Source organism: Lagopus muta, chromosome 4 (assembly GCF_023343835.1).
Source record: "Lagopus muta isolate bLagMut1 chromosome 4, bLagMut1 primary, whole genome shotgun sequence".
Taxonomy (NCBI): domain Eukaryota; kingdom Metazoa; phylum Chordata; class Aves; order Galliformes; family Phasianidae; genus Lagopus; species Lagopus muta.
This window is the reverse complement of record NC_064436.1, coordinates 12,257,172-12,269,038: the sequence shown is the minus strand read 5'-3', so window position 1 is coordinate 12,269,038 and position 11,867 is coordinate 12,257,172. Positions and strand designations below refer to the sequence as shown.

Sequence of the window (11,867 nt, the reverse complement as noted above, 5' to 3'; positions counted from 1 at the left end):
CCAGGCACGGCTGATCCGGGTGAGACCTAAGCACAGCAAGTCCCTACCTGAAGACTCTGGTAGGTGGTGTGAGTGTGCAGCCCTGGAAGAATCGCTCCATTCTTTGTAGTCAGACAGAGGGGAAAATGTCTGAAGTTCTAGCAGCCATCCAGTCTCCATGACAGCTCTGTAGCCGGGCCATCTGCAGTACGGGGAGACAGAAAGACAGCAAAAAACAGATCTTCAGCAGCATGTGGAAGACCCAGGATCTGGCCTGGGGACTTGCCGCTCTTCGGAGGGGAGCAATAACAGCTCCTGGCTCCCGCTCAGCTTTGAATTGAGAGGTAGGCCTTGTCCCTGGGAGGTAGCTTCTTGAAATACCAGCCTTCATGACTGAACAATCTCATATGGAGAGGTACAGCATCTCTGAAAGGCTGCTACCCCCAGCACTGACCTATTCTGTCGCAGAGCACTGCAGCTCCGTCTTCCTGAGGGACCTGAGAACGCATTGCTCCATCTGGCCACCGGATCTCTGTTGGCAATTGGATTACTTGAATCTGGACTTAGCTATGTTTCTGAAAACATCCTGCAGGAGCTCTCCCCAAAGCACAGTGTCTGCTGTTATTTTCTCCCGTTCTCTTTCCTAAGAGCTCTCTGCCTCCCGGCTCCCCAGCAGGGCTGAATCAGGAAATCAGCTGCTCTCTTTCCACACGACATCACTGTGTGCTCTCTGGGCAGGTCAGCTGGTGCCGTGCTCACAGTGCAGATGAAAAGTGTTTGTGATAAGGGAAGTTCAGGATCACCTGACTTCTGACTCCTGCTCTATCACAGCAGCCCCTTCAACTTTAACGTTCTGAACTGCAGAGAGCTTTTACATCCACCAAGCCACCATGCTCTCAGTGGAGCTCTGTATTAGATATTTGATGAATTAGAGCTTTTGCATTTACATCGCCCCTTCCAGCCTCTGTTGTGGCAGAGCACTGTCACCAGAGCATTTGCATTTTGCAGTGCGTTTGGCAGAAACGGTTGAACAACTGCCTGAGATGGGGACAGTCGTGCAGAAAGATGCCAGGATTTATGGCACCTTGAATCCTTCCTGTCTTTCTGAAATGCAGCACTAACAGCAGCATCCGGCTGCTGCTGCTGCTGTAGGTGCTGCTGGTTGTAGCCACTCGCCTGATTCAGTTCATAGGTTTTTTCCTCTTTCTTCCTGTGCTTAGAATCACAGGACTGTGGAACCTGCCTAGAGAATTGCTTTCCGAATCCATCTCTGCCAAAGGAGATAAAAACTAAGCTGAGAGTGTGTCTGAAATAAAAGAATAGAAAGCTAAACAAACATATTTGCAAAAAGCATGCTTTCTTTAGTCACCGCCTGTGTTCTTCCCAAGTCCTTCATCCTGCTGTAGGGAGCTGCTGTGTTTCCATCAGTGAGATGATGCGTTTCCCCCGAAAGCTGCTGGGTTTAATCTCACCATCAGATGATGTGATTCATTTCTGCAGTCCCTGTTGCACATTCCTTAATATCAGACAGGAGTGAAATATCTTCAGGACTGGGAGTGGGAGCTGAGTTGACTCTTTTTTTTCGAAGTAAAAAGATGCTGGAAATATGTCGTGCTCTTCATCAGCTGGGGGAGCAGTGAAAGCAAGGGCAGGCTCCTGAGCTGCATGCAGTGAGCCTGTCAGGACTGAAGTGGGCTTCCACCCCCAAGTGACAGCCGTGGCAGGGTGGAAGGGGCCTGGACTCACTGTATGCCATGTTCCCCGTCACAAATTCAGCCTCCCCGTCACAGACCAGATGTTTGTATTCAGGGATTCTGAATTTCTCCCTCTCAGTTATATTCGACACCTACAGCATACAAGTATTCATAAGCGTTCTCTGAGCCAAGTAAGTTTGTTTTCAGTTTAAAGTGGTTCTGCCATCTCTGGCTCTCCTTTTGCATCCCTGCATAGCGATCACCTATTTCTGGACCAAGTCCCTCCCACACTTTTTTTCTGTTTTGTCATGGCTGGTCAGGAGCCCAATCCTCTCTTCACACTTACTCACATCTGCTACTGCTGCATTTAAAAAAAGACATTTGGGCTGTTGTGTTGCTAGGAAAGGTGAAACTGTTCCATACTTCTGAGAAGGGACACAACTCACTGGCTGCATGCATATGAGAGGTGAACCTGCTCTGTTTAGCTGTGCTGATTTTCCTAGCTGTTTGCCCACTGGCTTTCATTTGTAGAAAGCCTTTGGGGATGAATTTGCTCTGCATTAAGTGGGATTTTGGTCTACCTGCATTTCTCTGTATCCTTCCTTTGCTGTAATCTCGCATGGTGCCAAATGAAGACTTGGTATAGTTGAGAAGATCATCTGTGCTCGGCTACTTGTAATTAAGCTTTGCTGCAGGCAACTGATTAGTACAAGTTACATTATGCCCTCAGAAAAATGAAGGCACAGAGCCCAGGATGCCATCGATCCCTGTATAGCAGAGTGCAGCTGAACGCCTGCAGGTTCTGCCCTTCAGAAACCAGGACCTTCACCACCAGGTCTGCTTAAGGGGCACGCTCACAGAGCTGAATATCAGCCATAAACCAGTGATGCTCTCATCCAAGATCATGCACAACTGCCTCCCCATTAACTGGAGGGCACCCTGATGTCTCTTTAATAGGGGTTAGCGTTATTTATAGCAATTTACAGGTGCACTGCTGAAAGACCAAAACGTAAATCACCTCAAATGCTGTTCTGTGATGAAGTGCTTCTACATTATTGAGCAAATTGTCCCAACATGACTGAATGATGCACAACAGAAAAACTCACCACACAGATGCGATATGGAAAAGGCCACTATCCCATGTATATTTAGATGGGTAATTGCAGCTGATGTGGTCTTTGAGTGATGTGAGGAAAGACGGAGCAGCATCTTCTTCGTGGTAGCTGGAGTTGGCAACAAACCACTCAAATCGTTGTATTGCTCCTTCTTCTTGTCCTTGCAGGTGGGTTTCCTCCTTCAGTGCAGCACACCGTTATGTGCTAAAGGGCTTCCTTCTTTCTTTACCCAACCTGGGACACTACAAGAAAGATATTGAGGCCCTGGAGCTTATCCAGGGGAGGGCAATGAAGTTGTGAAGCATCTTAAGCACAAGCCTTATGAGCAGTGACTGAGGGAGCTGGGATTATTCAGTCTGGAGAAAAGGGGAGGCCTTATCACTCTTTAAAACTGCCTGAAAGGAGGTTGTGGTGAAGTGGGGGTCGGCCTCTTCTCCCAGGGTACGGCAATAGGATGAGAGGCAACGGTTTCGTGCTGCACGAGGGGAGGATCCAGCTGGATATTAGGAAACATTTACTCACAGAAAAAGTGGGAAAGCATTGGAACAGGCTGCCCAGGGAGGTGGTGGAGTCACTGTCCCCAGAGAGGCTTAAGAAACATGTGGATGTGGTACTGAGGGACATGGTCATCGCATGATGGGGATGGGTTGGTGGTTGGACTAGGTGGTCATAGTGGTCTTTTCCAACCTTGATGATTTTTTTTAGATTCTTTGGCAGTTTAAGGACCGGCCAGCACAAAGCACAGAGTCAGTGCCTTTTCCTCTGGTCAGGCTACTTCCCAGCAGGCCCAGCAGCTGACACCAGCAGCTAGGTCTTGTGGGCAAAGGCAGAGCCCACAGGCAAAGGGGGGCTATATGGAAGGTGAGGAAGGGAGAAGGGAGGCTGGGGACAGGATGGAGCGGTCAGTGTTAGTGCTTCTTGCTCGGGGCCTTGCGATGGGCCCGGGAGTCACACTGAGGGCTGTCGCCATGCATCTCTGTGCCTCCCCAGCATGCATTTGAAACCCAGCTCCATGAAACCAATGAAGCAGAGCGGGAAAGGGCTTAAACAGGAGCACATCCCCATAGATCGTGTGCAGCAAGGCAGCTGACAGAGGGGCAGACTCCATGTGCATCCCACACAAGGGACAAGGCAGAAAATCACATGCACACCTGCCCCAGGCAAGAGGTTTTATTAATGCTCCATCCTCAGGAAAAGCATCAGTCAGACTTTGTGCCTGATTTGACACCACAGAACCCAGCTAAAAGCCATGAACCCACCGCTGCTCAGCCTTCCTGCTGCAGCCACCTGGGCAGGACGTGCTATGGCTGGGAGAACTGCCCTTCCTTGGGGCAGGTTGGGACGAGGCGGTGTGTGCTGAGCATATCCAACTGCCTGTGTCCTGGGAGGAAGATTCAAGCACACCACGAGGCTCAGCTTTCTGCAGGTGCTGATGGCAGAGTGGACCCCTGCTCCAGTTGCTCTGCTGGTGCTTCGCTTCAGCTCCTCATCCAACCCCAGCAGCAGCAATTCAATTGCTGGAAGGTGGCCAGCAGCGTGGGCCAGCCTCTTGGCTGCTTTGTGTGCAGCCACACCAAGTGGCACTCTGGTACCACTGAGAGCCCTTGGCACACTGTATCAAACACACACACACGCTTCAACAAATCAGTCCCTTTCCCATGCGTTGCCCCTGCTCTTGGAGCCTGCAACTCGAGGGCCCATTGCTGCACACAGCACGTTTTCTTTCCCAGAACCTCATAATGACTGTGTTTTGCAAAAATAAAGAAATAAAGGAGCGAAGGAAAATGTCGGACACTTAAATATGCCACAACAAGTTGAGATCAAAGCACTCGAGACTAAACGTCTCTGAAACAGGGAGGCAAGGATCGGATTTTACACCTCCAGCCGTCGAACTGAGCATAACACAGACCTGCGTATTCCATGAGAACATCCGAACAGTTGTCTCCGGGTGAATGCCAATCCCCACATCCCAGTGAGCGCAGCGGGCGCCGGCCCGGGCCCCGCAGTGTCCGCCCGGGGCCGCTCCGCGGGTCGGCGGTGTGACCGTCTGCAGCACGGGGTCACTGCGGGGAGGAAGGGGCCGGAGCCGGGTGCCCCCGCCCCGCGGCAGCACGCTGGGATCGGCACCCGGTGGCCGCGGGTGGCTTCCCGCCGCCTCCCCGTTAATGACGCCCGCCCCTGGCGCTCTCATTACCGCTGTACGGTTCCCGCCCGAGGGCGACGGCGCGGGGCGGGGGGGAGGATCGCGACCGTGCCCATCCGTACCGGAGAGAGGTCGCCGCGCCCGGGCCGGGAGAGCCCCCGCTCCGCCCCGCGCCGTGAGGGGCGCAGCCGCGGGGGGGGGGTGGGGGGGGCCCTGCTGCTGCCGCTCCCCCAGGTTGTCCGCGGCGCTGCTCCTCCGAACTCATCTAAATTACATCAATAACAGAGCGCACTCTTTAATGAGCTCTCGACTTTAAAGACTTGAAGGATATTAACAAGCCGCTTGACAAATGGTGCTTAGAAGCACATTAAAGACGCTGCTAATGGAGCGCATAATGACGGCTAATTTTCGATCAGATATAAATTAGAGCCCCAACAGTTATTTGCCTTAAGGACTTTATGTAAATGATCCCGCTCTGCACAAACGGGGAGGCGAGGCGGTGCCGAACGCCGAGGCCGCCGGACGGAGCGCGCAGACTGCGCGTGTCCCGCGCCCCGCGCCCGCTTCCTTCCCGAGCGCGCCCGGCGTCACAGCGGGGCTGCGGGACGAGGAAGAGGAGGAGGAGGAGGGAGGCAGCAGCCGGGCCGGGCACAGCTGCGAGCTAGGATATGCTCAGGGCAGGAGCTGCGGGATGGAGCCGTGCAGCCCTCCCAGCGCCTTTTCGGAGCGCGCCGCTTTCCGCCCGGAGCTGGGATTGAGTTGGGAATGGGATCCTTTTTTTTTTTTCTTCTTTTTTCTTTTTTTTCTTTTTTCATTATTTGGGTTGTGGGTTTTTTGTTTTTTTGTTTTTTTTTGCAACCAGTGACGGCGGGGCTCGACTCCAGCCCACACCCGCCCGGGAGGGGGACCCGACCACAAGCACGCGGGGGTTCCTCGGGGATCCCCCCCCCAGCCCGGCCTCCCGAGCAGCGTTACCTGTGCGGGGCGCGCCGAGACAGGGCCGGCTCCCTCCTGCGCTGCGCTGCGAGCACCGCGGGGGGTCACCTGGCAGAACAACAGCGACAACAAAAGGGGGGCGTCGCACCTCCACCCCGTCTCCCGCACCCGCCGGGGCGGGGATTTAGAGAGCAAAACCTTCGCGCACACACGCAGCCCCGTCCCACAGCCCCGCTCCCCGGCCTCCTCCGCACCGCCCCGCTCCGCGCTCAGCCCCGACGGGGTCGGTACTCACCCGGGCGGCCCCAGGGCCGCGCCTCCGCCTCCTCCCGCCGCGCCGCGCCGTGCTCCATCGATTTGTTCCTGGGAAAACGCGGCGCGTTCTTATAGCAGCTCCGAGCAATTAATATTGCATTAACCCTATTAAAAAAAAAAAAAAAAGGAAAAAGAAAAAATCCCCGAGCCCCGCAATCCCGCACCCTATCGCAGCCATCCGATATTGACAGCGGTGTAACTGGAGCCCCGAGAGGCGCGTGGAGTGCGAGCGGTGCAGGGCAGGGAGGGGGGGGGGGAGGTGGAGTGGGAGGGGGCCGCTATTTAATTTCGGGTCCGTGGTTTTCTAATTCGAGATTAAAAGCGGTCACGTCTTTGAAGACAGACACTCGGTGTGAGCGTACAGTTTAAATATTCCGTGCCGCCGTCCCCAGCCTGAGCCCCGCTACTCCCCGGCGTCATTAATGTTTAATCACCATCCCGGGCTGGGGCGAGGGGACCGGGGAGGCTGCCCGCCTCCGCGCGGCGGATAAAGGCGGAGGAGCGCGGTTCTCTCCCACCTCGCGCACGCAGAGGCCCCGCAGGGGGCAGCCCCAGCCGCCACCAAAGCTGCACCCGGAGGAAACGGGGGCAGAGGAGGGAGGAGGGGGCGGCCGCGGAGAGAGCTGGTGGAAGCCCGGAGGGAGGGCAGGGGCTCGTCGGGGGCATTGTCTCCCAAAACAAAGCGCCCGCGGCCCTCAGCATCTCTGCCCTCCTCCTCCCCTCCTCCCACATCTCCCCAGCCTGCGCGGGACGGAGCCCCGCGCCCCGGTTTTCACGTGGGAGAGCGCAGAGCTCATCCCCGGGCAGCGAAAGGTAAAACCCAAACCCACCGCGGCCGCTCTCCGAGCGGTGCCCCGCCAGCGCACCGCCGCCTTACGGCGTTTCCCTTCTCTCCGAGTCGGGGAGCAGGAACTGCGGGAGCTGTGCCCGCAGCCGGGCTGTCACGCAGGGACGCGCTGCGCAGAGTTAATTTCAATTCCCGAGGAGGATTTCACACTCCCGCTCGCTCTGACCCACAGTAATTAGCTGAGATAACTAATGATTACTTACTTATTCCTTGTAATTATCTGGATTTAATAATTCGCTGTGTAATTTATTAATTCGCTCCTAATAGCCTTTAAGTGAATGGCTCATTTAGGAGGGCGAGGCGGATGTTCGGGGGCTGCGCGGTCCGCGCCGTGCGGACGCTTTGCGAACGATTTTGGGGACAATTTGGAGACAATCCGAGGGCTTTCTGCCGACTCCTACGGCGCGGTTCCGGTCACCCCACCCCAGGCCCTCCGGGGCTCGTCGTCCGGCGGGGGCAGCCCCAGGCCCTCCGCCTCCGCCCCCCCGACCCCGGGAACCCTCGGGGCGGGCGGGCACTGGGGGGAGCGGGGCGGGGGCTCGGGGCCCCCTGGCAGTGCCCGTGGCCGTGCAGCAGGAGCCGGCGGGGAGCGGAGAGATGAATATTTCATGGCGGTTTGTGCCTGATCTCCCGGCTCTTGTGAGCACCGCGGGGCGAAACCACTTTGTTTCTTTTTCTTTCTTTTTTCTTTCCTTTCTGTTTCTCTCCATTTTCTTTTCTTTTCTTTTCTTTTCTTTTTTTTTTTTTTGTTTCCTTTCTTTTCCGTTCCATTTTCTTTTTTTTTCTTTTTTCCTTTTTTTTTTTTTTTTTTTAATCATTTTGTTGTTTTGGTTTTTTTCTGTCTCTCTTACTGAGCCGCCAGAAAGCGCTCCCTCTCCCCGCTCTCCCCCTCGGTGCGGAGCTGTCCGCGGTGCTGCCGGGCCGAACGGTGACGGGGGAAGAAGCCGAGCAGCGCCCGCTTCGCTTCAAGGAACAAAACGCGAGCATCTTTTTTTTTTTTTTTTTTTTTTTTTTTTTTTTTTTTTTTTAATGAAAGACGATCCAACACCATTGAAAAATAACTCGGTACATTACTAGAATAAATAAACCTCCTATTAACAAATAAATAAATAAATCAATCAAAATAAACAGCCAACGAAAGCGGGGAGTGTACACAACGCGGGGCTCCGAGCGGCCCCGATCCACGGGCGCTCCCCGCAGGCGGTGCGGGGCCGGGGCAGGGTGAGAGGGCGCTTGCTCGCTGCCCTCCGTGCCAACGGAACCGCGGCTTTGCTCCAAAGAGACCTCCGGAAAAAAAGGGGGCTTTCCTCCGTGTAAAAGCATTGCGATGAAAGGCGATAGGTAAATAAACAAATACCGAACCGACCGGCGGAGCAAAGAAATAGGGAAATCGATACGTGGGAGCGAGCCGGGCGAGCACCGCCGCGATGCAATGCGATGCGCGGAGCAGAGCTCCGCGGGTACTCGGACGGGACCGAGCCCGCACGGCACTGCGGGGACGGCCGCCCGCGGAGAACCAAAGCGGAACCTCGGGTGGGAATTTACAGAGGGGAGGGCGGGGGAGGAAAGCTCACGTTCATCGATGCTACCAACACAAAATGTTTGATTCTCACTAAGCAAATTTTTTTTTCCTTTTTTTTTTTTTTTTTTTTTTTTTTCCCACTGTTCTCAAGACTTAGATGGAGGAGGTGTAATTAATTGGAATGAGGACGGAATGAAGTTGCCAGCGAGAGAAATCAATAATTTACAGGGGTTGTCGGGCGGCAATCTACCGGCGGCTCCGAGGAGCAGCGGAGCGGCTCTTCTCTCAGCGTCACAACTTCGGGGCAGGCGGGGGCAGGAACCACAGTAAAAATATATATATATATTTATAATTCGCAGTGTAAACGCAGAAAAGCCTGCCTTTGTGTTTTTTTTTTTATCATTATTATTCTTATCTAAATGAAAATACTTTAGAGACGTCTCTCGTGGCTCCCGCCGGCAGTCCCCGTCCCGAGGCCCCGGGCGCGGCGGGGCGAACCCGCGGTACCTCCGGCTGCGGCCCGGCGGCCGCCTCCCCCTCTCCTCCTCTCCTCGTCCCGCGGAGCCGCAGAGCAGGGGCGCGCTCAGATGCCCGCGGAGTACTTCATGCGCTTCTGCTTCTGGCGCTGGTTGCAGAACCAGACGCGCACCACGTTCTTCTTGAGGTCGAGCTTCTCGGCGATGGCGGCGATCTTCTCGGAGGAGGGTCGCGGCTGCAGCGCGAAATAGGCCTCGAGCGAGCGCTTCTCGGGGGCGGCGATGGAGGTCCGCTTGCGCTTCTTCTCGGCGCCGCTGAAGAGCTCGGGCTTGGCCAGCTTCTCGCGGTGCGACTTCTCGGCCTCCTCCAGCCAGGCCTGCAGGATGGGCTTGAGGGCGATCATGTTGTTGTGCGACAGCGTCAGCGACTCGAAGCGGCAGATGGTGCTCTGGCTGAGCGAGCCCACGCCCGGGATCTTCAGGTTGGCCAGCGCCGAGCCTACGTCGGCCTGGGTGACCCCCAGCTTGATGCGGCGCTGCTTGAAGCGCTCGGCGAACGCCTCCAGGTCGCGCGGGTCGGCGTCCACGTCGCTCACGCAGCCCATGTGGGCCGGCAGCCCGTGCGCGTGGGCCATGCCCAGCGCCGCGGGGTGCATGGGTGCCATCCCCGCCATGTGCGGAGCGTGGCCCGGCGCCGAGGAGACGACGGCGCCGTCGGGGGCCGCCATGGCGCCCAGCGCCAGCCCCGGCGTCAGGTGCTCCAAGAGTTCCCCCTCCAGCGCCTGGTGCGGCTGCGGGTGGTGGTGGTGGTGGTGGTGATGGTGGTGGTGGTGGGCGCCCGCCAGCGCGGACGGGTGCGAGATGGGCACCGACGAGGAGGAGGCGGCCGACGTGCAGGGGATGGCGTTCATGGTGTGGTACGTGGCGTCCGGCTTGAAGGGGCTGTGGTGCGGCGGGTGCGGGTGGTGGCTCTTGCCGGGAGAGACGATGTCCACGGCTGCCAGGGCTTCGGCGCGGGCCAGCAGGCTCTCGTCCAGACCGCCGAATATATTGCTCTGCAATTGCAAATAGAAGGCGCACATAACGCTCAGCGGGGAATTCGCCTCCCCGCGCGCTCCGCCGCGCCGCTACGACCTTCCCCGCATGTTAAGAGAGAAATCCCGCCGAAAAAAAAAAAAAAAAAAAAAAAGGACAGAGAGAGAGAGGGAGAGAGCAAAGGGGGGAGAGGAACGCGAGGAGCTTGCACACGGACGCGCGGCAGCGCCCGGCCACGCCGCACCCGGGTCATCAAAATTCATACGGGCGGCGGGAGCCGCGCACGCACCGCTCGGGCCGGGCGATTCGCTGCGCGGCCATGAAAAAATCATCAGCGGGCGCGGGGCCGCCGGGGGTTCCCTTAAAGCGGGCGGCGGGCACCTACCGGAGGGGCGGGCAGACAGCCCCGCCGCATCGCCTCCGCGCCGCCGCCGCCGCCGGAGCCGGAGCCCGAACCCGAGCCTCCGCCGCCGGGGCCGGGGCCGGAGCCGGAGCCGGAGCCGGAGCCGCGTCCGGCGGTGCCGCCGGTGCCGGTGCCGCCGGGGGAGCTGGCGGCGGGGGCGGCGGCCGAGGGGCAGGGCGAGGCGCTGTGCAGGGCCGAGTACTTGGTTTCGTGGAGGCCGCCGCCGCCACCGCCGCCGCCGCCGCCGCCGCCGCCGCCGTGGGGGAGGCCGAAGGGCTGCTTGCTGCTCAGGGACATCATCGCGCCGCCCGCGGGAGGAGGGCGGCGGCGCGGGGCCGGGGGGCCCGGACCCCCCGGAACAGCCGCGGGAGCCCCCCCGCCTTCCCGCCCCCCCCTCCCCCGGCGGAAGGAAAAATGCGAAAAGCCCCGCTCGGCCCCCGGCCTCCCGCTCGAGCCCCGCCGGGCAGCACGCGGCCGGGATCGGCGGCTCCGGGAAGCCGGCGGCGCGCGGGAGTTGCGCCGGGGTTGCGCGGGGGTTGTGCGGGTGCCTCCCGCCCTCCGCCCGCGCGCTCGCCGCCGTCCGCCGCCGTCTCCTCTCCGGCGCCGGCCCTCGCCGCTCGCCGAGTGCCCTCCCCGCCGCCGCGCCGCTGGGTTTTACTCTCTCCCCTCCGTCCCTCCCCTCCCGCCTGTCACTACGGCCCGGCTCCGCCAAGGGCCCTACGCGCCCGCCCGCTCGCCCCGGCCCCCTCCTCCGCCGCTCCCCGCCCGCCCCCCGCAGCCCCCGCGCCCACCCCCACGCCGCGCCCCGCCGCCTCCCTCCGAGAGGAGGGAGGGAAAAAAAACGAAAACCGAGCGGGAAAAAAAAAAAAAAAAAAAAAAAAAAAAAGGAAAAGCGCTCCCCCCTCGCCCCAAATCAGACCTAAACTAACTAAATACATAAATAAAGGAAAAAAAGAAAGGAAAAGGAAAAAATAAAAGGAAACGGAAGGAAAAGTGCCGTCCGGGCTCCAAACGAGTCCGCGGGCCCGAAGCCGCCCGGCCGGGCTCTGCTCACGAGGGCTCAGGGGGAGGCGCGGGGCGGCGGCCGGGTCTGGCCCGGGGCCGAATGGGGTCCCACAGGACTCCGTGTCCGAAAGCGAAAGAGGGAGGGAAAGGAGCGAGGAGGTCCGCGAGGCGGCCGGGTCTGCTTCCATGAATTTTACTTTGCAGAGGGAAGGTTAACATAAGTGCTTAGGTGTTTAATTTCTCACCTAAACAGCAGAGTTGGTAATTTTAAGGGAAATAGAAAAAAATTGCATTGTATCAGCTCTCACTGTCGCCGGCTCGGAGAAATGAAATAAATCAAAGTTAAAAGCTTGAGTATCATTTAATTATGGTGCGAATAGCGCTTGGAAAGAAGTAG

General features: G+C 58.0%; 1 protein-coding gene across 1 annotated transcript; it reads right to left on the bottom strand.

Annotated features, from left to right (window-relative positions):
- Nucleotides 1-9,134: 9,134 nt before the first annotated feature.
- POU4F2 (POU class 4 homeobox 2) lies at nucleotides 9,135-10,762 on the bottom strand. The gene is made up of 2 exons (XM_048941978.1): nucleotides 10,448-10,762; nucleotides 9,135-10,082 (listed from the first exon to the last, which is right to left on the bottom strand). Exons 1-2 carry the CDS (start codon nucleotides 10,760-10,762, stop codon nucleotides 9,135-9,137), a joined length of 1,263 nt encoding a protein of 420 aa, XP_048797935.1.
- Between the last annotated feature and the right edge of the window lie 1,105 nt (nucleotides 10,763-11,867).